At 45.1% G+C, this 27574-nt stretch overlaps 1 protein-coding gene across 1 annotated transcript in view; it reads right to left on the minus strand.

The window, feature by feature from the left end:
- LOC126418899 (aminopeptidase N) overlaps nucleotides 1–27574 on the minus strand; it is a 310305-nt gene that overhangs the window by 55725 nt on the left and 227006 nt on the right. Inside the window, exons 10-12 of the mRNA XM_050085916.1 lie at nucleotides 12614–12812; nucleotides 7851–8131; nucleotides 1612–1811 (exon numbers count right to left, since the gene is read on the minus strand). Coding sequence (XP_049941873.1) covers nucleotides 1612–1811; nucleotides 7851–8131; nucleotides 12614–12812 — 680 coding nt within the window. The remainder of the gene's footprint in view (nucleotides 1–1611; nucleotides 1812–7850; nucleotides 8132–12613; nucleotides 12813–27574) is intronic.

Consider the following 27574-nt stretch of genomic DNA (forward strand, 5'->3'; position numbering starts at 1 on the left):
CCGCCTGTGCTTTCTGTCAATTCTCTACACTGGTCTACCATTCGTTGTTGTCTTCGTAGCCAGCGGTTCATATGAGCGGAGATGAACATCAAAGGGAGCCAATTAAGGGCTGTATTGTGGGTGATGAAACAGGTCCCATCTAAAACGCTGCAGGAGCGTCTTCATTGCCCCGGCAGAATGCATCTGAAAATTGTCTTGAAGAAAGAAACACATGACATTTATGTTATGTGGGCTGCATAGCTTCAGGCGAAATCTCTCACTAGATCCACATACTTGGCGGAAGACACGGATGTTTTAGGCATTTCTACCTGATCACTTCAAGCTGTGAACTGGAAAGAGCGACGTGAAGCAATCGTCAGGCACACTAAAGACACTGCCCAACACATCTGTGCAAAGTTCCATCAGATTTTCACAGTGGTTTGCATTTCGCGCTAAATCGGACCTTAATACGCCTCGTATAACGAATAAACTCTGTACTCAGATTCCAAGAGGGGCTCAACTGCCCCTCTCCTTAGCCCATCCTGCGGGCTCCTAAGCTTATGGAAGAAACATGGCGATCTCAAATTTGCTCCATGATATTTAATAGAATGGCCCTATAATTTAATGGCCCTAATCTAGAACGTAATTGTCACTGCAAGTGACACTGTTAAAGTTAGATAGGAGATCTGCCGGACTTTGCTATGCTAACATGTCGCCACTTTCTCAACATCAAATCCACAAACAGGGGCGCTAGTGTTGAGGTACCCTCTCAGTACTTCTTCCTAGGAAGTAAGCCAAGTTTGGTTCAAACTTCGTTTTACCATCCCTTCCGTCCCACCCCCCGTCTCCAAGTGAGTATGATTGGGGTGTCATACCCAAAATTTTACCTGGAGGTGCATCTTCATGTTTTTGCGGCGCATTGATAGATCTATTAAATTTCTGGTGCGCAGCCACATAAATTCTGTTTCTTCCCCTGACAATTCGGACTTATATTATTCGACCATCTTCAGAGTAAACCGCGAGACTGACGCTACAGCGCTATTTCCGTTCTTCTAAATTCGCGGTCGGCGACGCAGTGAATGCGGCCACAGGTACACAAGCGCCAGAGACGTTGATCAGTGGGAGAGAAGTACGCATTAATTGAATCAAGCAATCGATTATTGGTGAGATGTCGATATATCGTTGCGAAGGAAGCAAATGAAATTTGTTTGACCAATAATTTAATTAATAGACGGCGGCTGCGGCTTGGGCAAGTAATGGAATCCGGCACTATCATGAGTAAACTTTCAGAGACGATGCCACAGTACAGCTCATAACGATACATTCCAGCATGAATCGACAGCATAGCCACAGACTGAATTCATGCATACATCTCTGCCGCCGATCAACGTCTCTGGAGCTTGTGTATCTGTGGCCGTGTGCACAATGGCGCAGGCCTCTGGTTTAAAAAGTACGTAGCGAGCTCTGTAGCGTCAGTATGTTTACTGTTGGCTCGCTCTGAAGAAGGTCGAAAGACATTCGGACGAAACAACAGGAGAAGAAACAAAATGTAGTAGATTAGCAGCCTGAAGCTTTGGATATTTATGCAAATAACAACGTGTGCGCATGGCGTTTGGTGTGTGGGGTACTCACGGGTTGTTGGTATCCGGGTCCGGCGTGGCCCTCCAGTTCTGGAAGAGGAGCAGCGCGTTGCGGACGCAGTCCTGGTGTCCGAGGTTGCAAGCCCAGCCCAGCACGTTGACGCGCTTGTACACCGTCAGCTGCGGGTCCGTCGGGTTGTCCGTGAAGCCCGTGTGCTCGTACAGCTTGGTGATCAGCTTAAGAATGTAGCTCTGTAGCACACAACACCCATATGTTAGAGTTGGTTGTGGTATACCCAAACAGAACTATGACTATTTCACGGATAGTGCCTTTTCTTATATTTTGCAACGTTTCGTTGTAGCTCAGGTGTCTGGAAAGCAGCCTTCATTTTCATGAAGCGTGCGAAGTTGCGGAGGAGTAAGTGGAGGGGGAGGGGGGGGGGGGGGAGTGGGGGACGGAATTATGTCATAAAGTATTGATAAAACATTAACTAGTAATTCAATAAGTAACCTCGATCCGAGATTATGTAAAGTCACACATAAGGATCAAATGTACGTCTCTTCCTACCTCTCTATGTTTTCTCTTGGTTTGATGCGGCCGTCCACGAATTCCTTTCCTGTGCTAACCTCTTCATCTCAGAGTAGCACTTGCAACCTACGTCCTCAATTATTTGCTTGACGTATTCCAATCTCTGTCTTCCTCTACAGTTTTTGCCCTCTACAGCTCCCTCTAGTACCATGGAAGTCATTCCCTCATGTCTTAGCAGATGTCCTATCATCCTGTCCCTTCTCCTTATCAGTGTTTTCCACATATTCCCGCCGGCCGAAGTGGCCGTGCGGTTAAAGGCGCTGCAGTCTGGAACCGCAAGACCGCTACGGTCGCAGGTTCGAATCCTGCCTCGGGCATGGATGTTTGTGATGTCCTTAGGTTAGTTAGGTTTAACTAGTTCTAAGTTCTAGGGGACTAATGACCTCAGCAGTTGAGTCCCATAGTGCTCAGAGCCATTTGAACCATTTTGAACCACATATTCCTTTCCTCTCCGATTCTGAGTAGAACCTCCTCATTCCTTACCTTATCAGTCCACCTAATTTTCAACATTCGTTTATAGCACCAGATCTCAAATGCTTCGATTCTCTTCTGTTTCGGTTTTCCCACAGTCCATGTTTCACTACCATACAATGCTGTACTCCAGACGTACATCCTCAGAAATTCCTTCCTCAAATTAAGGCCGGTATTTGATATTAGTAGACTTCTCTTGGCCAGAAATGCCTTTTTTGCCATAGCGAGTCTGCTTTTGATGTCCTCCTTGCTCCGTCCGTCATTGGTTATTTTACTGCCTAGGTAGCAGAATTCCTTAACTTCATTGACTTCGTGACCATCAATCCTGATGTTAAGTTTCTCGCTGTTCGCATTTCTACTACTTCTCATTACCTTCGTCTTTCTCCGATTTACTCTCAAACCATACTGTGTACTCATTAGACTGTTCATTCCGTTCAGCAGATCATTTAATTCTTCTTCACTTTCACTCAGGATAGCAATGTCATCAGCGAATCGTATCAGTGATATCCTTTCACCTTGTATTTTAATTCCACTCCTGAACCTTCCTTTTATTTCCATCATTGCTTCCTCGATGTACAGATTGAAGAGTAGGGGCGAAAGGCTACAGCCTTGTCTTACACCCTTCTTAATACGAGCACTTCGTTCTTGATCGTCCACTCTTATTATTCCCTCTTGGTTGTTGTACATATTGTATATGACCCGTCTCTCCCTATAGCTTACCCCTACTTTTTTCAGAATCTCGAACAGCTTGCACCATTTTATATTGTCGAACGCTTTTTCCAGGTCGACAAATCCTATGAAAGTGTCTTGATTTTTCTTTAGCCTTGCTTCCATTATTAGCCGTAACGTCAGAATTGCCTCTCTCGTCCCTTTACTTTTCCTAAAGCCAAACTGATCGTCACCTAGCACATTCTCATTTTCTTTTCCATTCTTCTGTGTATTATTCTTGTAAGCAGCTGCGATGCATGAGCTGTTAAGCTGATTGTGCGATAATTCTCGCACTTGTCAGCTCTTGCCGTCTTCGGAATTGTGTGGATGATGCTTTTCCGAAAGTCAGATGGTATATCGCCAGACTCATATATTCTACACACCAACGTGAATAGTCGTTTTGTTGCCACTTCCCCCAACGATTTTAGAAATTCTGATGGAATGTTATCTATCCCTTCTGCCTTATTTGACCGTAAGTCCTCCAAAGCTCTTTTAAATTCCGATTCTAATACTGGATCCCCTATCTCTTCTAAATCGACTCCTGTTTCTTCTTCTAGAACATCAGACAAATATTCACCCTCATGGAGGCTTTCAATGTATTCTTTCCACCTATCTGCTCTCTCCTCTGCATTTAAGAGTGGAATTCCCGCTGCACTCTTAATGTTACCACCGTTGCTTTTAATTTCACCAAAGGTTGTTTTGACTTTCCTGTATGCTGAGTCTGTCCTTCCGACAATCATATCTTTTTCGATGTCTTCACATTTTTCCTGCAGCCATTTCGTCTTAGCTTCCCTGCACTTCCTATTTATTTCATTCCTCAGCGACTTGTATTTCTGTATTCCTGATTTTCCCGGAACATGTTTGTACTTCCTCCTTTCATCAGTCAACTGAAGTATTTCTTCTGTTACCCATGGTTTCTTTGCAGCTACCTTCTTTGTACCTATGTTTTCCTTCCCAACTTCTGTGATGGCCCTTTTTAGAGATGTTTTCTCTACCGCATAGGAAGTCTTTCTTTATAGCAGCTGGTTCAAATGGCTCTAAGCACTATGGGACTTAACATCTGAGGTCATCAGTCCCCTAGACTTAGAACTACTTAAACCTAACTAACCTAAGGACATCACACACAGCCATGCCCGAGGCAGGATTTGAACCTGCGACCGTAGCAGCAGCGCGGTTCAGGACTGAAGCGTCTAGAACCGCTCGGCCACAGCGGCTGGCTCATTGCGGCTACCTGTCATGTGGAGGACTCTGGTTCAATTCCCGGCACTGCCAGATTTGCTCCTTGGTGGGAGAAGTGGAATATATCCACTCAGCCACTTGAATGAAAAAGAGAGGCTCCAGAATGTGCAAAGCCAATATAGGCCGGACGAACGGTGTGCTGATCCCACACCCCTCCGTGTCGCATCCAAATGAGGCCATTTATAGAGGCCACAACGGTGGAATTCTCCATAGAGGAAGATGATGTGTATCCATCCGTATCTAGCCGGCCGGGGTGGCCGAGCGGTTCTAGGCGCTACAGTCTGGAACCGAGCGACCGCTACGGTCGCAGGTCCGAATCCTGCCTCGGGCATGGATGTGTGTGATGTCCTTAGATTAGTTAGGTTTAAGTAGTTCTAAGTCTAGGCGACTGATGACCTCAGAGGTTAACTCCCATAGCGCTCAGAGCCATTTGAACCATTCGTATCTCATAGAGAAAGTGATCAATTACGTAACTAGCGAGAGGCGAACACACTTGGTTTATAGTCGCCATTATATAGTTGCTACTATATGGAGTTGTAAAATTAAGCAGACCTGGCTGGTATTAATTGAGACAAATTAGCAGTCACGGAAGCAACCACACATCTACGACAAGTGAGGAGCATAAACAACTGCCAGGAAATAACGGCTGCCACAACAACAATAATATTTTGAATTCTCCCTTTCTTTTAAATATATCTTTTCAATATTCACCTACTGACGATGGTCAACGAATAGCAGCGTGTGGCGTTACTGGCCGGGAGGCTCCATACGGGGCAGGTCCGGCCGCCTTGGTGCAGGTCTTATTACATTCATCGCCACATTGGGCGGCCTGCGCGCCGGGTGTGGATGAAATGATGATGAAAACAACACAACACCCAGTCCCTGAGCCGAGAAAATCCCCGACCCAACCGGGAATCGAACCGGAGCCCGTAGGACGGCAATCCGTCACGCTGACCACTCAGCTATCGGGGCGGGCATATAGAGTGATGAATCACGCAGTACCCTGTGGCAATCCAATGGAAGAGAGTGGATGTGGCGATTGCCTCGAGAATGTTACCTGTTATCATGTGCAGTGCTAACAGTGAAGTATGGAGGAGGTGGTGTTACAGTACGGGGATGTTTTATGAGGTTTGAATGTGGTGCGCTTCCTGACATTAAGAAAAATCTACGTGCAGAAGAATATATCATAAAGCAGCATCTGTGGGGCAATAGTGAGTGGACACATACATTTTTGAAATGCACTGGTCCGCCCAGAGTCCCGACATGATCCCAGTGGAAAGGGTGTGGGACGATTTAGAACATCGGCGTCACTCCAGAAAATAGTGTCCGAACTTCACTACCTCCTCTGGTTTCGGCTCTTCAGAAAGAATGGGCTGCCATTCCTTCACTGACCTTCAGACATCCGATTCGAAGTATCGCCAGCAGAGTTCAAGCTGCCATAGAGGCGAAATGTGGGAACACCCCATAATCCAGTAATAGGTGTCTACACTACTGGCCATTAAACTTGCTACACCAAGATGAAATGCAGATGATAAACAGGTATTCATTGTACAAATATATTATACTAGAACTGATATGTGATTACGTTTTCACACAGTTTGAGTGCATAGATCCTGCGAAATCAGTACCCAGAACAACCACCTCTGGCCGTAATAACGGCCTTGATACGCCTGGGTATTGAGTCAAATAGAGCTTGGATGGCGTGTACAGGTACAGCTGGCCATGCAGCTTCAACACGATACCACAGTTCATCAAGAGTAGTGACTGGCGTATTATTACTAGCCAGTTGCTCGGCCACCATTGACTAGACGTTTCCAATTTGTGAGAGATCTGGAGAATGTGCTGGCTAGGGCACCAGTCGAACATTTTCTGTATCCAGAAAGTCCCGTGCAGGACCTGCAACATGCGGTCGTACATTATCCTACTGAAATGTAGGGTTTCACAGGGATCGAATGAAGGGTAGAGCCACGGGTCGCAACAAATCTGAAATGTAACGTCCACTGTTCAAAGTGCCGTCAATGCGAACAAGAGGTGACCGATACGTGTAACCAATGGCATCCCATACCATCACGAAGGGTGATACGCCAGTATGGCGATGACGAATATACACTTCCAATGTGCATTCACGGCGATGTCGCCAAACACGGATGCGACCATCATGATGCTGTAAACAGAACCTGGATTCATCCGAAAAAATGACGTTTTGCCCTTCGAGCACCCAGGTTCGTCGTTGAGTACACCATCGCAGGCGCTCCTGTCTGTGATGCAGCGTCAAGGGTAACCGCAGCCATGGTATCCGAGCTGATAGTCCATGCTGCTGCAAACGTCGTCGAACTGTTCGTGCAGATGGTTGTTGTCTTGCAAACGTCCCCATCTGTTGACTCAGGAACCGAGACGTGGCTGCACGATCCGTCACAGCCATGCGGATAAGATGCCTGTCATTTCGAGTGCTAGTGATACGAGGTTCAAATGGCTCTGAGCACTATGGGACTTAACATCTGAGGTCATCAGTCCCCTAGAACTTAGAACTACTTAAACCTAACTAACCTAAGGACATCACACACATCCATGCCCGAGGCAGGTTTCGAACCTGCGACCGTAGCGGTCGCGCGGTTCCAGACTGAAGCGCCTAGAACCGCTCGGCCGCACCGGCCGGCAGTGATACGAGGCCGTTGGGATCCAGCACGGCGCTCTGTATTACCCATCGACTCCATATTCTGCTAATAGTCATTGGATCTCGACCAACGCGAGCAGCAATGTCGCGATACGATAAACCGCAATCGCGATAGGCTACAACCCGACCTTTATCAAAGTCGGAAACGTGATGGTACGCATTTCTTTTCCTTACACGAGGCATCACAACAACGTTTCACCAGGCAACGCCGGTGAACTGCTATTTGTGTATGAGAAATCGGTTGGATACTTTCCTCATGTCAGCACGTTGTAGGTGTCGCCACCGGCGCCAACTTTGTGTGAATGCTCTGAAAAGCTAATCATTCGCATAACACTGCATGTTCTTCCTGTCGGTTAAATTTCGCGTCTGTAGCACGTCATCTTCGTGGTGTAGCAGTTTTAATGGCCAGTAGTGTAGATACTTTTGATTAGGCAGTGTACTCATGTAGGAAGTTGGTAGATGGTTAGTGCGAACGGACTGCGACCTTACTCGGTAACAAAAATGATAGGACGCGGACCTAGTGAGTGCCTACAACAGTCGCAGGTGCCAAAGTGTTTCATATATGGAGTGGAGAAAATGAGACTGGAGTGTCACAGAGGATCGAGCTCACCCTGAAGACGTCGTAGTCGGCGGAGCGGATGAGGGCGCCGTCGAGGTAGGAGAAGGCGTTGAAGGCGGCCTTCCAGGGCAGGTAGTCGGTCTCGTGGCGCAGATAGGTGGTGAGGTCGAGCGCCGTGGCGTACGGCAGGCGGCCGGCGCGCGCCAGCGACAGCGCGTCGTCCAGCAGCTGCGCGCGCGACACCGCCGACAGCGTCTCCACCGAGCCCGCGTCCGACAGCGCCGCCAGCACCAGCCGCCAGTTGGTCTCGTCGTAGTTGACGCGGTAGAAGCCTGCCGGACACGGGGCGAGGCGTCAGCACGACACGGGACGACGCCTCTCACAAGGGACACTGAATCTGCACTTACTATAGTTCAATTCTTTTATCTTGGCGGCTCGCGCATGCCCGCCAAGAAGCAGGAGATTGCTGCGTTGCCAGTTGTACGCGACAAGAGAAGCAGCGCCATAGTATAGTTCGCAAACTTACGTTTAGGGGGGAGCGCGCAGTTTATGAAGTAAAGCCACCACGGCCGCATTAACCCTTTCGCTGCTACGGAGACGTGCTCCCCGCATTCCGCGATGTGCGCGATTTTGTCATCATTTCACTGCTCACCTGTGCAGAGACATGGTGTTTCGACTGCTTTGACACACTTTATCATTCGATTTCACGAAAACCATTTGGCCCAAAAATTTGATTTTTGCACATCTTCCTGACTGATACCCCCATAAATGAGTTAATTTTGTTTCGATTTTCAATGCAGTTATTGTGCAGCATTAGATGTAGTAAACCACTGCACGAAATTTTGAAGAGTTTGCAGAGGTAAAAGTCCATAGTGTATACTCTCCGTATGGTCGATTTTAGTTGCCACTAGAAATTTCCAAAAATTACATTCAAACGAATAAAATTCATGAAGTAAGACACTTCGATATTGTTTTTAAATAAAGAAAATATTAAGCACCGATCAAGGTTTGAACCTTTCGCTTAGCAGCCATACACTTTAACCATTACGCTAACGCAGCTCGACTTTTGGTATATCTCCCGGAGCACTTTAAAATGTCGCGCAAAATACCGAAAAACACTGTTGGTATGATTACGAATTACTCACGTTTCGTCGAAGTACAATAGGAAATAAACAATTACCGCTGTTCTTTATTGCGACAAAGCGGTAAGTGAGAATGACACAAATACCTTTCCTTGCTATCGCCTGAATTAGGAGGCTTATTGCTTGTTTGGTTTAATTAATTAATAGAATATGAAGCAATTGGTATAAAGAATGCTTTTTCCAAACGTTCTATAAAAGAAAGTCTGCTATCAAGACATTGCTTTTGTTCAATTACTTTATTTATGACTGAACGTTTCTAAAACTGAAGACACTCGTCCGTGCTCTGGCAACGTCGTTCTCTGTTCATTGGCTGACTGTGTTTTGTGACGTCAGATGCGCAGAACGAACCTAAACTCGGCCGCCGTCATAAATGACGCGCACTTTAGGCCCACTACTGTTTCTTGTGTATATTAATGACCTGTCATCTGTTACATTACCAGATGCCAAGTTTGTCTTACTTGCAAATGAAACAAACATTGCAATAAATAGTAAATCAAATATAAATTTAGAAAGAGCAGCTAATCAAATTTTTACTGACATTAATAAGTGGTTCATAGCCAATTCACTGTCATTAAACTTTGAAAAGACCCACTATATGCAGTTCAGGATGTCCAAGAGATTTCCTTCTGGTGTGTGTATAAAATATGATGACATGGAAATAGAAGAAGTTGAGAGTGTAAAATTCTTGGGACTACAAATTGATAATTGTGGTGTGCGTACTGTAAGACCTTCAGTACACACACCATCAGATTACTTGACTTGTCGCTCTAACGAAGTAGTCGAGTGTCAGCAATACGTCTCGTGGTCTTATCGTGGCGTGTTTATCTTCTGCCGTTAGGTCAGACGATAGAAATGCCACTTGCACCCTTAGAGTAGCAGATTGACGGTGACCAACTTTAAACGGAACTTGATTAATTTTCACACACATTTATTAAAATAATAAAAAATATAGACATTACGTATCTTGATTCTGGATGCTGTTTACAATTGACAATCTGAAGTTTGTTTGGGTCTTGGTACGTTAATCTTACTCTCACATCTCTGATACTTCACGAAGTGTCTATACATTTCTCTTCATGGCTATGTACACGAATATGATAATCTTATTAGGCGCAGACTGAAACTTGACTATAGACTGGTACAGACTAATGCAGACTCGTACAGACTGGTGCAGACTGGTACAGACTAATGCAGACTGAGTAATCGGAGGTCTGTACACTTGTTATAATACCTCGCGCGTTCAGGTATCACTGCGCGAGTGTGATCCACAAGGAGAAAAGGTTCTACGTTAGCAGCAATCTCATTGGCTGCGTTACAAATTAATATGCGGATCGGCGGAAGCAGAATTTGGTCTGTCTCTAAGACAGCGCCATCTCGTAGTGCGGAGACGGACGAGCGCTGCGCCTGCGCTGTTGTGCTTAGCGGGGCGCGCTCTAGTGGGAAAGTTGTGTACACGCTGACTACATGGAACTATGTACACAACAATAATAAATTCAGTTGGGAGCAACATACTAACGAACTGCTAAAGCGCCTAAACAAGTCTGTGTTTGCAATTCGATTGATGTCAGACGTAGGAGATATAAATATAAAAAATCTGGCATATTTTGCTTATTTTCACTTCATTATGTCATATGGTATCATATCTTGGGGTAACTCCACAAACAGAGAAAAAATTTTTAAAGTACAGAAGCATATAATAAGAGTAATGAGTAGTGTAAATCCAAGAACATCATGTCGAAAGCTATTCAGAGAATTGGGGATATTAATCACAGCTTCTCAGTATATGTATTCCTTAATGAAGTTTGTTGTAAATAATACATCTCTTTTTCCAACTAACTGCTTAGTACACAGTATCAATACTAGGAATAGGAAAAATTTACACAAAGATTTAAAATCACTTACTCTTGGCCAGAAACGAGTCCAGTATTCAGCAACGCATATTTTCAATAAGTTACCAGCAACCATTAAGAGTTTAGTTTCAGACAAGACACAATTTAAGCACAATTTAAAAGAATTTTTGGTTTCCAACTCCTTCTATTCCATCCATGAGTTTCTCAACAAGTGCAGGAGACCATATTAATGAAAATTTATTATACTTTCATTTTTGACAATACTTGGTTGTAACAGTCAAGTACCTACTGTGTCAATGATGGATGTATGGAAAGCAAATGTAAGTCTTAAGTCTGTAAATAGTGGAAGTTTAATTTTAAATCTTGTACATAATCTGACTGTTCTTAACTGAGGATCACTGAAATGAATAATTTACTTTAATTTTTGACAATACTTGGTTGTAATAGCCAAGAAACTAGCAAATGTCTGAATGATGGATTTAATGAAAGCAGACGTAAGTATTAAACCTGTAAATATTAGAAGTTTAAATTTAATTCATGTACATAATTCTACTGTTTATTGACTGAAGATCCTTAAAATTAATGAAACTCAAGATTTTCTAATCACATTTTTGTAATGTGTTTATCTGACGTGTTCCACACCCAGGAGGATTCCCTCTTTTATGCGTCTATGGAATGAATAATTAATCTAATCTAATCTAACATCTTCCGCGTAATCGCACAAGGTGATCGGAAAGTTGTTGAAAACTCATTTTTGCACACGGCTTGGAACTTACAAGGGAAACTCCCCATCGCACCGTCCTCAGATTTAGTGGCCAAATGGCCCAGTGGATATCCCGTCAAAAACTGAGCACAGATCAAGCATGAAAACAGGAAGAAAGTGTACTGAACTCCTAATAAAGAAGGAAAATAGGAGCTCATATTATGCAACATCGAGTGAACTGCAAGAAACACGGCGTCGTGGTTGTGTGCTCACGGTGTTGGACTTTAAAGGAGGAGACCCGTGTTCAAACCTCACTTATGCCCCATCACAGAATTATGATTATAGCGTCAGTTTCATTTACTTCCGACTCATAGTTGTTATTAAATCACTTTCCAAATGATACCGTGTTAGTTCATTAGTAATACATACATCAAAAAGCTACAAATAGTAGCTAGAAACTTAATATCAAAACTGGAGATGACGAAGGAGACCAAGTTAAGGATTTCTGCTATCTTGGAAACAAAAGAACCCGTGGACAACGAAGCGAGGAGGCCATGAAAAGCAGGTCAATAGAGGCAAAACGGGCAATTCCATCCAAGTCACGTCTCCTAGTATTAAACGTAGGCTTTAATTTGAGGAAGATGTTTCAGAGAATGTACGTTTGGAGCACAGCATTCTATGGTAGTGAATCATGAACTGCAGGAAACCTGAACAGGAGAGAATCAAAGCATTTGAGATGTGGTGCTACGGAACAATGTTGAGAATTAGATGGACTGATAAGGTAAGAACCGGCGAAGGAAGCAACATAGGGAAAACACTGACACTAGGAAGGGAAAGGGTGGTAGGACATACGTTACGATATAAGGGAATAGCTTGAACGGTACTTGAGGGAGCTGCAGAGGGTAAAAAACTATAGAGGAAGACAGAGATTGGAATACATCAACGAATAATTGAGAATGTAGGTCGCAAGTGCTACACGGAGATGAAGAGGTTGGTTCAGGAGAGGACCTACTGGAGAGCCGCATAAAAATGGTCAGAAGATTGATGTAAAAGCGGACAGAAAAGAAAGATAGAAGAAGAGGAAGCTGTAAGTGAGTAGCTAGGTTAGTGGTGGCTGACCTGTCTCTTCGACGTTGAAGACGACCCAGGAGTCGTTGGCGGCGCCGAGGCTGTCCAGGTGGAGGGTGGGCTGGGCACGCATCCACGTCCGCGGCCTCGTCGCGCCGAAGTCCCTCCGCTCGGCGTCCGTGTAGGTGATGGGCACCCACCACAGGCTGCCGTTGCCCGACGCGCCCGTAGAGTTCACCAGGAACCGCTCCTGCCGACACGTCACCGCTACGCTCAGAGGTGACACGCGAACACGTTTATGGCGTCGAGTAGGCCGAAAAATCTCATTAACGTTACACTCGCGGAAATGGAAAGTGTTGCACCATCAATAACTTGACGGAATGCTACCGAACTGTTACGCCCAGTATTTCCACACTGAGCCGTGCGCGGCTCGCGGTCGTGCCGTTTATTGCTCGTCATCTTGTTTTTATGGTTCTGTCGCCTTGTTTTCTTTTAATTTGATTTACTGGCGTCACTAGATTTCTGGTTTGCTTGTCCGTGAGTGGCAGCAGCAGCGCTTATCGATAAGTGCTCTGGAGCGACCGGCTCGTGGTCTGTGGGGAGTTTGGTCGGGACGCAGCGCCAGTGAGCTCCGGACAGGCAGTACTCGCAGACCGCTGGCGACACACACGTAGTGTCCGACGGAAGGTGACTGGAGCGGTAACGACCGTTGGTTGGTTGTTTGGTCGGTCATCTCATCGGGCGACGTGTATTTGGTCTTTTGACCGTTTCTGAGCCTCGTCAGTTGGTCATCTTGCCGGACGTGGGTCAGTTCCTTCCTGGTGCAAAGATTTGAGTGCCCAATGGGCAAGTGTTTTCTCTGCATGGTTGGGTCCAAGCCAGTGTGCCCGGGTCGCCGTGCCTCCTAGTTCCGAACGGACATCGAGTTGAGTCGGGTTGGAGCTGCAGTGAGCTCCGCACAGCCAAGACTCGCCCGACCGTTGCCGACACTCATAACTTGAGTGGGGACGACCTTGGTTGGTCGTTCGGTTGGTCGTCTCATCGGACGAAGTGTATTTGGTCGCCCACCGCTTACGGAAACACTCTGTGTGTGTGACTTGTGATTTCTCCTTGTTGTTCCACGGTGATTGGTTTTAGGATTGTCGGAGGTCTTGGTGCAAGTGTTTACGTGGAACTGTGTGTAGCTTCTGTGATTTTCATTGAGCAGATGAATACTGTCTGCGTACTGTAGTAGCCAGTCGGTCGGATGCGAGAGGGAATTGATTAGGTTCTTGGTTGGTTCGTCAGCCGTCCCTACGTCGCGCTGCCACCCGATTATTTAGTGTTACGCTTGGCTGCCTGTCTCACCTAAGCTGTGTTAGAGTTCCCCCCCCCCCCCCCCCCCCACCCTCCAGGCCAGTCCTTGGACACTTCTGAGCACCGCTGTTCTGTTTCTGTTGTTTGTGATTATGATTTTCTTTTGTCGCAAGTACTGTGACAGGGTTTCAGCCGTGTATTAATTTTGTCCTATGTTCAGTATATGGCCTTCAGCCGAATCTTATGTGAAGTATTTTAAGATTAGGCCTTCAGCCGTGTTTATTTAAAATTCTTGTTTGCTCTGTGCCGGCCGGAGTGGCCGAGCGGTTCTAGGCGCTACAGTCTGGGGCTGCTCGACCGCTACGGTCGCAGGTTCGAATCCTGCCTCGGGCATGGATGTTTGTGATGTCCTTAGGTTAGTGAGGTTTAAGTAGTTCTAAGTTCTAGGGGACTGATGACCTCAGCAGTTAAGTCCCATAGTGCTCAGAGCCATTTGAACCATTTTTTTTGTTTGCTCTGTATTTAGGCCTTCAGCCGCGTTTGTTTTAAAATGTGTGGCTTTCACCCGTAATGTGTAAATTCCTGTCTGTAAGATTTCTCTTTAATGATCTTGTATTCTTAAAATGGCCTTCAGCCGTACTGTGTAAATGCTTATTTTAAGGTTTGTCTTTAATTATTTTGAATAATTGTTTGGGCCTTCAGCCGTTAAGATATTTCAAGTTTTCTTAAGATGGTTTTCTGATGTACTGTGTAAATGCTTGTCTTCAAAGGTTGCCTTTTATTATGTTGAAATATTATTGAGCTTTCAGCCGAGGAATTAATTTAAATTTTCCTTAATATGGCTTTTAGACGAAATTGGTAAATGCTTACCTTTTAAGAATTTCCTTTGCTGATCTGAAATATTATTTGGGCCTTTAACCGAGAAGATATTTTAATTTTACTTAAGTAAGGCCTTCAGCCGTATGTCTAAATTCTTCTGCCTTAAAAGGAGTTATTGAAGGATATTTTAATTTTGCTTAAGTAAGGCCTTCAGCCGTTTCTCTAAATCCTTGTGTTTTAAAATGAATTATTTAAACTTTATTATTGAGAAGTAACTTGGGCCCTCAGCCGTGAATTGATGCTTGTTGTTTAAAAGAGAAAACTATGCATTTTGGTTTTGGAGGAATAAAGTTGTGTGTTCTTGTGTAACTAACAGTAACTATCTTGGCCCCTTTCCACAACCTGATCCGCTGTGTCCTGCGTAACCAGATTTCACATACCTTTGAGAAATGACGACCAAAATTTAATCCTTATGCGAGCTGATTTTCTGTACTTTCAGTAAAGAACACGCCATTCCTACAGATGAAAAAATCTCATTTGTAGGGATCAATATGGGTTCCGAAAGCAAATATTGTGTAAAATCCAGCTCGTTCCTTTCGTTCACTAGGCCCAGGACGCCGGCGCCCAGGTGGATGGCGTCTTGCTTGACATACGAAAGGCGTGATTATGGAACAGAGACCAAGTGAGTGAGTGGACTGAAGAGTTTCTAGCAGACAGAACTCAGCATGTTGTTCTCAATAGAGGGAAGTCTTGGAGCGGAAAAGTAACTTCGAGCGTACCCCCCCCCCCCCTCCCCCCGGAAGTTCTGCAGGTCTATTACTTTTCGCATTATATGTAAATGACGTGGTAGACAGCATCAGGCTTTTCTCGGATGATGATGATGTTGTATACGAAGAAATCACAATGGTAGAAAAATTGTACCGAAATGCGGGAGGACCTGTAGAGCATCGACGGTTGGTGCAGCGAGTGGCAATTGAGCCTCAACATAAAAATATGTAACATATTGCGCGTACATAGATAGAAATACCCATTATTGCATGATTAAAGATTGCAGAATAATCACTGGAAACAGTTATTTCCACAAAAGATATAGGGGTATGCGTACGGGGCAGTTTATGGAAAATGACCATATAAAACTAATAGCAGGAAAGGCAGATGCCAGATTGAGTTTAAATGGAAGGACTCTCAGGAAATGCAGCACGTCAACAAAGGAGGTAGCTTACAAAACCCTCGCTCGACTTGAATATTACTAGTCAGTCGGGGTTCCGTACCAGATCGGACTGTAAGATAGAATAGAGAAAATCCAAAGAAGACCAGCGCATTTTGTTGCGTATTTATTTAGCAAGCACGAAAGTGTCAGGGAGATGATCAGCCAGCTTCAGTGGCAGACGTTGAAGGAGATGCGTCCTGCATCACTGTGTGGTTTATTGTCGAAATTCAGAGAGCGTACTTTCCTGCAAGAGTCAACCAATATATTTCTTTCTAACCCACATGGACGCTTGTCGGCAGTCGTTCTTCCCGCTAGCCGATAGCGACTGGAATAGGGAAGGGGGAAGTGTCGGTGCTACACACACTGCAAAGTGGCTTGCGGAGTATGCTTTGTAGATGTAGATGAAGAATGGGGTGAGTAAATGATGGATTTCGGTGTGCCTAACGTTAATGGAATTTTTTACAACACAGAATGTCCAGGTGGATGTGCTCAAGCAGTTTATCGGCCCCTGTGGACTACGAGAATCGTCGAATTATTGGAATGTTGGACGTCGCGACAACACACTGACAGATCCCATATGTAATTGCCTCTAGTGCAGTGACTGCAGAACGAGTAGCGGCGAGACGGCCTCATGACAACAGTGTGGTAAAAAGAGAAGGCATCGGTCGTTCCAGAAGGGGTGCACCTCGAAAAGATCGTAGAATTGTTCAGTTCGATTGGTCCTGACGAACAGACGGTTTACAACAGCTGAGATCCGAGCAGAGTTTAAGGGCAGAGTGACGCCACTAAATGATGGGAAGCTGGGTAGAGATCTGAAGTAGCCAGGCGTCGTTTACCTCTGACACCATACCACATGAGCAGTGCTGCTGCTCGCGTTGGTGCTGTTTGTAGGTTTCCGCCCTCTGTTGGAGGCCAGACGGTATCGTTTAGTTGGCATAGTTGCGGTTGTTTGTCTTCTTCTCGTGTTGGCTGGCGCCAATCGGTTTCGCAAGCGTTGCCCGTCCGCTAGTGGCAGCAGCGGCGTTTATCGATATGTAGTAACTGTTGCCCTATCTTTGGGGCGACGTCGTTGTTTTTCAGGGTTGTGTGAGTGTGCGAGTTCGGTTTGGGGACGGAGGAGAAGCCAGGTCCGCGCAGTGTGCGAACACGCCGGGACCTCTGACGGGACGCATGGACTGCCGGATGGAAGGGCTGTGGTCACGAGGGTGCACGACCTCGTCGTAAACCGGATCCAGAAAGCTTTAAGATGAGTGCATTTCAATCCAAGTAGATAAACCTCCACCACTGTGATATCTCGCGATTCTCCAGTGACTTGGGTTCGTCTTGCTGCTCGTAGTGACGCCGAGGCGTAGAGCAGTGAGTGGAGTGCTTGGGGAAAGCGGGTCTGATTAGCTTTCCTCGACTTCTTATTACTATTTACTGCGTTCACTTGTTACAATTTGTTAAGCTCAACCAGCGGTATTTTTCTTGCCTAGTGGGCGCTAACGGCCCAGTTACCTGCCCTGGGGGTTAGTGTATGTAACGGCGGTGTACATTTCTTCGCCTTGCCGCTGCTGTCCGGTCAGGCGTGTAGTTTTGACAGCTTTCTTGATTGTAGGCAGGTTGGTGTTTCTTCTACTCTGGTGGTACTGATTCCTTTCTCGTTCCGGGCGCTCCAAACACAGTATTCTGGACGTAGTGCAGACCGCCGGTTCCGGCTTTGGCGTATTGCTCCATCGTTGCATTTGGTTTATCAGACATCAGGTAGCTTCAGCAAGATTATCATTAGTCATTAGATAGACTGCCACTAGTCCTAGTTACCATCTTGTGAAGTGAATGCAACTCTTGGCCGCCTATCTCATCGCTCGCGAGAGTTTTGGTTGCCGGACCTTCTCAGAGGTCGATTCCTGGAGCACCGTCTGGACCAGCTGCTTTTTTTATTTAATTAACTTTTCCTGTTGTATTCGCTGTTTTACAGCAGGTTTCAAATTAATTTTATATTATTGCCGTTCCTGGCGTGTAAAGCCTTCAGGCTTGATAGTGATTATTTGCCTTAAAATTATAATTTGGTATTTGTATTTTAACAGTAAGCCTAAAAATCTCATTTACTGGCATTTCTGGCGTCTGATGCCTTCTGCTGTGTTTGTGGCGACTTTCCTTTCCTATTTCAATACCTGTAATTTGTAAGTTGCTGCGAGTTTTAAACAGTTCTTAATTTATTGCCATTCCTGGCGTGTAAGGCCTCCTGCCCAGATCACAGTGGCTTGCTTTTAAAACATTATCTGTTGTATCTGTATTTAATGGTGATATGCTAAATTGTAATTCACTGAAAACACTATTATTTACACTGTTGTTTATTCCTTTATTAATAACGTGTGGTTAAAATGGCTCTGAGCACTATGGGACTTAACTGCTGAGGTCATCAGTCCCTTAGAACTTAGAATTACTTAAACCTAACTAACCTAAGGACATTACACACATCCATGCCCGAGGCAGGATTGGAACCTGCAACCGTAGCAGTCGCGCCGTTCCAGACTGTAGCGCCTAGAACTGCTCGGCCACCCGGCCGGCTAACATGTGGTATTTTTTTTTAATTGTGTGTAACTGTAAGAGGTAACCAATAGTAACTAATTACGGCCCCGTCCACAATCGTAACCGAAGCCTGCCATCTCTTGACTACCAGGTCACACCACAGACAATAGAGCCAGCGTCAAATGGCACACAGAGTGACATTCTGTGATCTTCAGCAACGAGTCTCGCTTTTGTTTGTGGTGGTCGAATTAACGCTTAAGATGGTCACCAGAAGCAGCGATCCACCAGATCCATGGCACTCCATCTCCTGGCATCATGGTGTGGGGAGCTATTGGATGTGGCAGCAGTACTGATCTCGTAATTGTCAGACGCAGGCTGAATGCTCGGCACTATGTAGAAACAATGGTAAGGCCTGTTGTCATGTCCTCTTATGACTAGGATACGAAATGGCATGTTACCACAGGATAACTCAAGACTCAACACTGACTAATCACCTATAGAATATGTCTGGAATATGATGAAAAGAAATATACTTCCTAACATCCCCCAGCCAGCAGTATTCATGAAGTGACATAGCGTGTGTTTCAGACACGGCAAGAAGTTATTGGAGAAGAAAAATGGCTGAAATGGCTCTGAGCACTATGGAACTTAACATCTGAGGTCATCAGTCCCCTAGAACTTAGAACTACTTAAACCTAACTAACCTAAGGACATCACACACATCCATGATCGAGGCAGGATTCGAATGTGCGAGCATAGCGGTCGCGCGGTTCCAAACTGTAGCGCCTAGAGCCGCTCGACCACTCCGGCCGACTATTGAAGAAGACATTCAGAGGCTGTTTACTTCTGCGCCTCAATGAATGCAAGAGTGTGATCGTGAACATAGTGGCCACGTCTCATATTAATGTCAATGATGGACATCAATTCCGAAGAGAATGAAGTTCAATTGCTTAATTCCCGTTACGTAATAAACACTTCTACAAATTTGGAGAAATATCAGACCCGAATTTCATTGTTTAATATTTGCAGTTTGCGGCAGAGTATCACAGAGTATCTCCCAGGGCACAAGATAGTTCCGTCCAAAGTAATCTCTATAGTTCTGAGTTGCCGAGGTGTTCGTAGGAGTCTTAGCTCGTACGACTCTCTGCAGTGTAACGGAAATCCTGAGCAGCACGTTTCTCGCCAAAAAGACGTGCTGGTACGTGAATAACTTGCTGCAGTATCTTGCCGGTAACTTGGTACAGATTTGCATTCAGGTAGCAGTTGGGCTCTAAGCAATAAATTCGAACTGCATAATATTGCATCTGGCAAGGAACGGCCCGTGTATGATTTCCATTTTCGTGTGGGGAGACAAGCGAGCAGCGAAGACTCCAACGAACACCATCGTGACAGATACGATATTGCAGTGCATGCGTTTTCTCGAATTACAGCGCATCGGGCATGCAAGCATTTTCGAAGGAACAGTCGCTACCACAATAACAGCCGTCATGTAATGCGTAAAACGTGTTCGCCGCTACGCATATGGACAACCATCAGCTGTAGAATGGAATGACGACAGTGAAAATTTGTGCCAGACCAGTGACTCGAACATGAATTTTCCGCTTACCGTGAGCAGTCGCCTCAAAATTAGACTGCCATACCATGTAGGAGAAGGCAGCATATCAGGTATTTGCTATTTTTATTGAACAGTATACTATGAATGATATGTTGTTAAGTTTTTTAATCAATTAGTATTACCATAATTTCCTTCCCTTTGTACTGGCAGACAGATTTTTAATCTTTTAAGGGAAGAAGCAGTGTACTTCATTGCTACATCACTTGGTAAATATATATCCAGACCAGTGTTAATGCCATTCTGCAATACAACTGATGTTCGGCGATGACAGCGAGAAACAACCGTTACATACTAGGTGGGGGCACACTGCACGTATTCGCGTACCTTAAGCCACGACACAACAATGCTGCACCAGTTCTTATGCCATGTGTTTGCTGCTCGTTTCTGTCGCCATTGTTATTAAAATAGCATTGATCGCTTTTCCCATTTTCTATAATAACGCAATATTGAAACCAACGCAAATATTACGAATAAAAATTGCTCCTTAAAAAAAGGTTGATTTAAAAACGAAAAATTTTAGTACTGCTACTATGGTTAATAGATATTTTGGTTTTTGTACTCGGTTATTAGTAAAACTTAAAAAAATACCTATTACAACCGAGCCTACAGAAATACCGAAAAATACCTGTTATTCAGAACTAAATTGCCGATATCAGTTTTAAGTGTTCGGTTTTTCACATTCCTAACCAGAGCTGCAGGCATGTATCGGCAAACAAACGAAGATATAACTAATTAACTTTATTTTTTTAGGTGATAATTAAACGTGCATGACAATACTTCGTACTGCGAAGAGTGCTTGTTATTAAACAGGCGCAAAGACCACCAGAGATGTGCGCAAGCTTCAGGTCAGGGTATAAAATGATAATTGAAAAGGACAGAAAAGTGATACGGAAACTTGTTGCGTGTTGCTGGTAATGTGGACACTACGCTGTCTCCTGCTCACCATCATGACAAGAAAGGGACAGCATGACCGCTTTCGAACGCTTTTAACGTTCCCAGGGGATATCAGTTCCCTGCAGGGAGGTCCATTCTCCCTGACACTATCGATCTGGATTCTCTGGAGAGTCTTAAAGCAACGAGTCAGACATGTGTCGTCCCATCCACGTATCGTCTACGCCTCACCCCTAAAGTTATCACAATTATATAAGACGGTGGACGAAACAGCTGACGTTATTACACAGGCCGTTTCAAGGCGTAAGGGCCTTTTTTTATGTGCCACATTCTGAGAGGAAAACGTCATATCTTCTGTTCTCAAAGTGAGACAGAGTTTATACGTACTAGTATTATTTATGTTATCTGAAATATTTAAATTTTGTATGTATGTAAATGTTACGCAGGTATATGTTTTGTAATTTAAGTTCTGTGCTCAGAGAAACTAACGTCAATGTAAAATATATATAGAGCAGGGAGATGGGGGCAGCTGAAGGACAGTGGAGTTGAAAGACGAGTAATGTAGTTCGTTTCTACATCTACATAGATACTCGGCAAACCACAGTATGGCGCGTGGCCGACGGTACCCTGTACCACTACCACTAGTCATTACCTTTTCTGTTCCACTAGCAAATAGAGCGAGGAAAAAACGACTGTCTATAGGCCTCTGCACGAGACCTAATTTCTCGTATCTTCGTGGTCCTTATGTGAAACGTTTGTTGGCGGCAGTAGGAACCTTCTGCTGTCAGCTTCAAATACCGGTTCTCTAAATTTTCTCAATAACGTTCCTCGAAAAGAATGTCTTCTTCTCTCCAAGGATTTGCACTTCATTTCCAGAAGCTTGTGTGTTCTTCGAACCTGCCAGTAACAAATTTAGCAGCCCTCCTATGAATTGCTTCGGAGTCTTTCTTTAAGCTAACGTAGTACGGATCCCTAACACCAGAGCAGTACTCAAGAACAGGTCTCACTAATACCCTATATGTTGTCTCCTTTACAGATGAACCACATTTTCCTAAAATTCTTCCAATAAACCGAAGCAGATCATTCGCCTTTTCTGCCACAGCCCTTACTTGCTCGCTCCATTTCACATCGCTTTGCAACGTTACGCCCAGATATTTAAACGACGTGACTGTGTCAAGCAGGACACTGCTGGTGCTGTATCCGAACATTACGGGTTTGTTTTTACCACTCACCCTCATTAACTCACAGTTTTCTACATTTAGAGATAGCTGCCATTCGTCAACCAAATACGGACAGGCCTAGCAGAGAGTGCTACGATAGCAGTTATGAGTGATCCACAAGCTGTGTGTCAAACTTACATGAGTATTGTATACAGCAAAGGAGCCGGATTTATGCTGCATGCCGCCCATCGCTTGCGACACCATTGTTGTTTCAAAGTTAAGTATTGTCAATCTGTTTTATTGAAATGAAACTAGTAATGTTATTTTCTTGAACTGTTGTATAGCATTCCAAGAACGCAGCATCCTTTGGGCACCCTATGGGAGACGATTGGGCAAGACCTCACAACTTACACTAAAGGGCAATAAGCATTAATTGTCGGCTTGTAATGTGGTTTCAAGTGCATGCAGAATGTTGGGCAGTGAAGTCGAAAGAAAAGTAATGACGTTTCTCGGCGATTAATTGGTGCCTTGACGCGGAAGAGAGACACGTAAAGTTACTATAGAACACGCTAAAAAATTAATCATCAATGTGGAAGATGACTTAAAGTGAGTTAGGTTGCTGGAGTTCAACTGGAACATTTTCACAATCTGATCAAAAGTAGCCAGGCACCAGCATGTAATGCAGAATTGATCACTAGATGTCACAAGACACGGACCCGCCAGCATAAAAGGAGGCACGAAGTACTGTGTTGTCACTAGATATGCAGAAAAAGCAGAATGGGTCGCTCAGGAGAGCTCAATGACTTCGAACGTAGTCATTGCATGTCATCGGAGTAACAAATCTATCAGAGATATTTCATCTAAAGCCATCCGAGTCGCCTGTTTGGTGATGTGATTGTGAAGTGGAACCACGAAGGATCAATCACAGTTAAACCAAGAGCAGGAAGACACGTGCGGACGGATAGGGACTGTCGAACATTGTGGAGGGTGGTTGTAAAAAGGTCTCATGAAATAAGCAGAAGCAATCACTCATGAGTTCCAGAGAGCTATCAGCAGTCCAGCCAGCACAATGACTGTGTGCGTAGGGAGTTGAAAAGAATGGAGTGAAGTGGTCGAGCAGCTCCTCATAAGCCACCCAGTTCTGTAGTCAGTGGTAAGCTATGCTTGAAGTGGGCTAAAGAGCAACGTCACGGGACAGAGCATGACGGGAAATGAGTGACGTCCAGTGATGAATCACGCTAATACCCTGCGCCAATCCGATGTAAGTGTTTTGGTTTGGCGAATGCGTGGGGAATGTTACCTGCCACCTTATGTAGTGCCAGCAGTCAAGTGTGGAAGAGGTTGTGTTATGGTATGGGGGTGTTTTCCGTGGCTGGAGTATATGGTCTCCTTACAGCCCATAAGAAAATGCTAAATGTGGAAGGACACGAACACATTTTATAGCTTTGTGTATTATATACAGTACACGAACAATTCGCAGACGATAGCTATATCAGCATGACAATGTACCCTGTCATAAATGTAGCAAGCGTGACGCAATGTTTTGTGCACAATAATATTCCTGAAACGGACTGGCCTGCCAAACGTTCCGACACAAATCCAATGGAATACCGCTGGGATGAGCTAGAAAGTCACTTCGCTCCAGACACCGGTATTCAACATCACGACCTTATCATGTTTCGGCTCATGAGGAGGAATGGTCTGCCATTCCTCCACAGACATTGAGACACCTAGTTGAAAGTGTCCCCAACAGAGTTCAAGCTATAGTAAAAGCGAAGGGTGGACCAAAGGCCGGCCGGGGTGGCCGTGCGGTTCTAGGCGCTACAGTCTGGAACCGCGGGACCGCTACGGTCGCAGGTTCGAATCCTGCCTCGGGCATGGATGTTTGTGATGTCTTTAGGTTAGTTAGGTTTAAGTAGTTTTAAGTTCTAGGGGACTGATGACCTTAGAAGTTAAGTCCCATAGTGCTCAGAGCCATTTGAATCATTTGAACCAAAGATGGAAGACTGAGGGAATTCTGAACGCTCATGTGTCCACGATGGTATCTCGAATACACAGATGGTGAGTTGATACCTCTGCCTAACGTAGGTGCCGAGCAACATATTGCACCGTGACAGCAATTCAGCTGCTTCAATCCCGTAAGCAATATACCTAAATCAATTATATTAAAAGGTTTTCTCGAGTAGGCTGTGTATTAACTCTTCGCTCAAGTAGGCTAACTGATGATGCTCACCTCACGTCTGCTCACGGCATGTTTAATGTCATCAGCCAGTTTTGTTGACGCAGTACCTGCACTATGGTGTTTTCGGAAATTGGATTGATATTTATTGTGGATATTACAAGTTTTAAGGCAGTCCAACAGTTGTTCATTTCCAGTGTAGTCAAAGGCTTGAGATGCTGTAGGTAATTTGCTGATCGGATTCTAGACGCCTGTTGTCTGTTACCAGTCTTTCGGGAAGGTCGAATTAAGCTTTTATTTCCACTCAACAGAATATTTTCTACTAAGGACAGAGAAACTGCAGTTTCGGTAAGAGCTGAAATAATTATTTTTGGAGACAATTTTTAATCAATCCTACCACTTCTGATCGTATTAAGGCGACGCTAAGTTAACAGATTATGCCTCCTGTTTTACATTTTACTGCCACGTTTTCTTTATTATTGGAACGGTGGGTGGGAGAAAGGACTAAGTAAGGATTCACGTCATCACCTACCTGTTGAGATTTAGAAGGCGTGACGTGCAAGCAACAAGTAGTTCCACATGTAATACTAGAAAATACTGCCTACTATATAAACTGCGTATCGAATTTAACCGAACGTAGAACTCGCAGTAACACAAAATGGGATAGACCTTTTCCCACTGACCTCTTCAATTCAAGTTCAAAAATATCAACTTACATTTTTTGTAGCTTGGGCAGATAAAAGTTGTGTTCCTCAACGAAGACTGTGCGTTCGTTATTTTTTAAAGTACACTCAGACGCGAAAATTTTAATATCGTTGCCTAAAGTTATCTACACTGCGTGACATCATACAATATCTCTTGAAACTGGACTCTTTCACAAACGGTCGCTTCACTATTTTTACTATAGCACTCTACCGTTGCCAGTGTCTTCTCTTTTTCTCGTTGTCTGTTTACTCAATTATTTCCAGTACGCGTAGAAAAATTATGTCTTATGGAGTACACCCAACATTAAAGACGCTAGAAATTTTATTCTTGTCGCAGCTATTATTTCCTGCGTATGGAGCTACACAGCAGCCCCATACAAAGCCTGTCAAAGCCCTTTCTAATGAACAACAAATTAGAGAAGTGAAACGGAGACATGTGACAGTCATATTCGCTATAGGAGGCATTTCCAGAGAAAATTCGATTAATGCGTGAGAACCGAATATGGACTACGCCGCGAGGTAACTCAATTACGTACTTCACAAAGCGTTTTCTGATTTTTCCTTCGTTTGCAGCTATTGATGAATTACAGCTATAGTCCTGAGTGAAGGATATATAGCTCATACGATTGCGAGGAGAAACTTGCTCGCCCTGAAATAGGGAAAGAACTGTTTTATTTAAAAATATGAAGCTATTTTTAGACACATTCTCTAGCGAAATATTCATCTAAACCCGCCATAATTCTGTAGCTGGACTCAAAATATGCCCAGTAACAACTTGCTTTAATTGTGAAAATAGAAATTATGGGGTGGAGAATCTGATCAACGACGTGGATGTTGTAGCAATCTGTAATTTAAACACTACTTAGGAATTTATACTCAATTCACATCTGTTCCCATCTAGTAATCAATGTAATGAATAGCAGATGAAGTTGTCTTCATTTTTTTAGTGGAGTTGCATCGTGTTCCAACCACAATTTTGGCGTTTCGTTTCTGACGTGAATTAGTGGTCCCATGTTTCATCCACGGTACATAAACTACTCACAGAATCAGTTGACGCCCGTTTTTTGGTCAAATGCGGAACGAAAATAAGACTGCCTAAATACACTCCTGGAAATGGAAAAAAGAACACATTGACACCGGTGTGTCAGACCCACCATACTTGCTCCGGACACTGCGAGAGGGCTGTACAAGCAATGATCACACGCACGGCACAGCGGACACACCAGGAACCGCGGTGTTGGCCGTCGAATGGCGCTAGCTGCGCAGCATTTGTGCCCCGCCGCCGTCAGTGTCAGCCAGTTTGCCGTGGCATACGGAGCTCCATCGCAGTCTTTAACACTGGTAGCATGCCGCGACAGCGTGGACGTGAACCGTATGTGCAGTTGACGGACTTTGAGCGAGGGCGTATAGTGGGCATGCGGGAGGCCGGGTGGACGTACCGCCGAATTGCTCAACACGTGGGGCGTGAGGTCTCCACAGTACATCGATGTTGTCGCCAGTGGTCGGCGGAAGGTGCACGTGCCCGTCGACCTGGGACCGGACCGCAGCGACGCACGGATGCACGCCAAGACCGTAGGACCCTACGCAGTGCCGTAGGGGACCGCACCGCCACTTCCCAGCAAATTAGGGACACTGTTGCTCCTGGGGTATCGGCGAGGACCATTCGCAACCGTCTCCATGAAGCTGGGCTACGGTCCCGCACACCGTTAGGCCGTCTTCCGCTCACGCCCCAACATCGTGCAGCCCGCCTCCAGTGGTGTCGCGACAGGCGTGAATGGAGGGACGAATGGAGACGTGTCGTCTTCAGCGATGAGAGTCGCTTCTGCCTTGGTGCCAATGATGGTCGTATGCGTGTTTGGCGCCGTGCAGGTGAGCGCCACAATCAGGACTGCATACGACCGAGGCACACAGGGCCAACACCCGGCATCATGGTGTGGGGAGCGATCTCCTACACTGTCCGTACACCACTGGTGATCGTCGAGGGGACACTGAATAGTGCACGGTACATCCAAACCGTCATCGAACCCATCGTTCTACCATTCCTAGACCGGCAAGGGAACTTGCTGTTCCAACAGGACAATGCACGTCCGCATGTATCCCGTGCCACCCAACGTGCTCTAGAAGGTGTAAGTCAACTACCCTGGCCAGCAAGATCTCCGGATCTGTCCCCCATTGAGCATGTTTGGGACTGGATGAAGCGTCATCTCACGCGGTCTGCACGTCCAGCACGAACGCTGGTCCAACTGAGGCGCCAGGTGGAAATGGCATGGCAAGCTGTTCCACAGGACTACATCCAGCATCTCTACGATCGTCTCCATGGGAGAATAGCAGCCTGCATTGCTGCGAAAGGTGGATATACACTGTGCTAGTGCCGACATTGTGCATGCTCTGTTGCCTGTGTCTATGTGCCTGTGGTTCTGTCAGTGTGATCATGTGATGTATCTGACCCCAGGAATGTGTCAATAAAGTTTCCCCTTCCTGGGACAATGAATTCACGGTGTTCTTATTTCAATTTCCAGGAGTGTATTACACAACAGAATTTTGTCCGAATTTTTACAGCCACGCGAAGATTGAGAAAGGGACAATGGGGTGTTCCACCGACCAGCTTGAGGACTATTTTAGCAAAG

The sequence above is a fragment of the Schistocerca serialis genome, chromosome 9, assembly GCF_023864345.2.
Source record: "Schistocerca serialis cubense isolate TAMUIC-IGC-003099 chromosome 9, iqSchSeri2.2, whole genome shotgun sequence".
NCBI lineage: Eukaryota > Metazoa > Arthropoda > Insecta > Orthoptera > Acrididae > Schistocerca > Schistocerca serialis.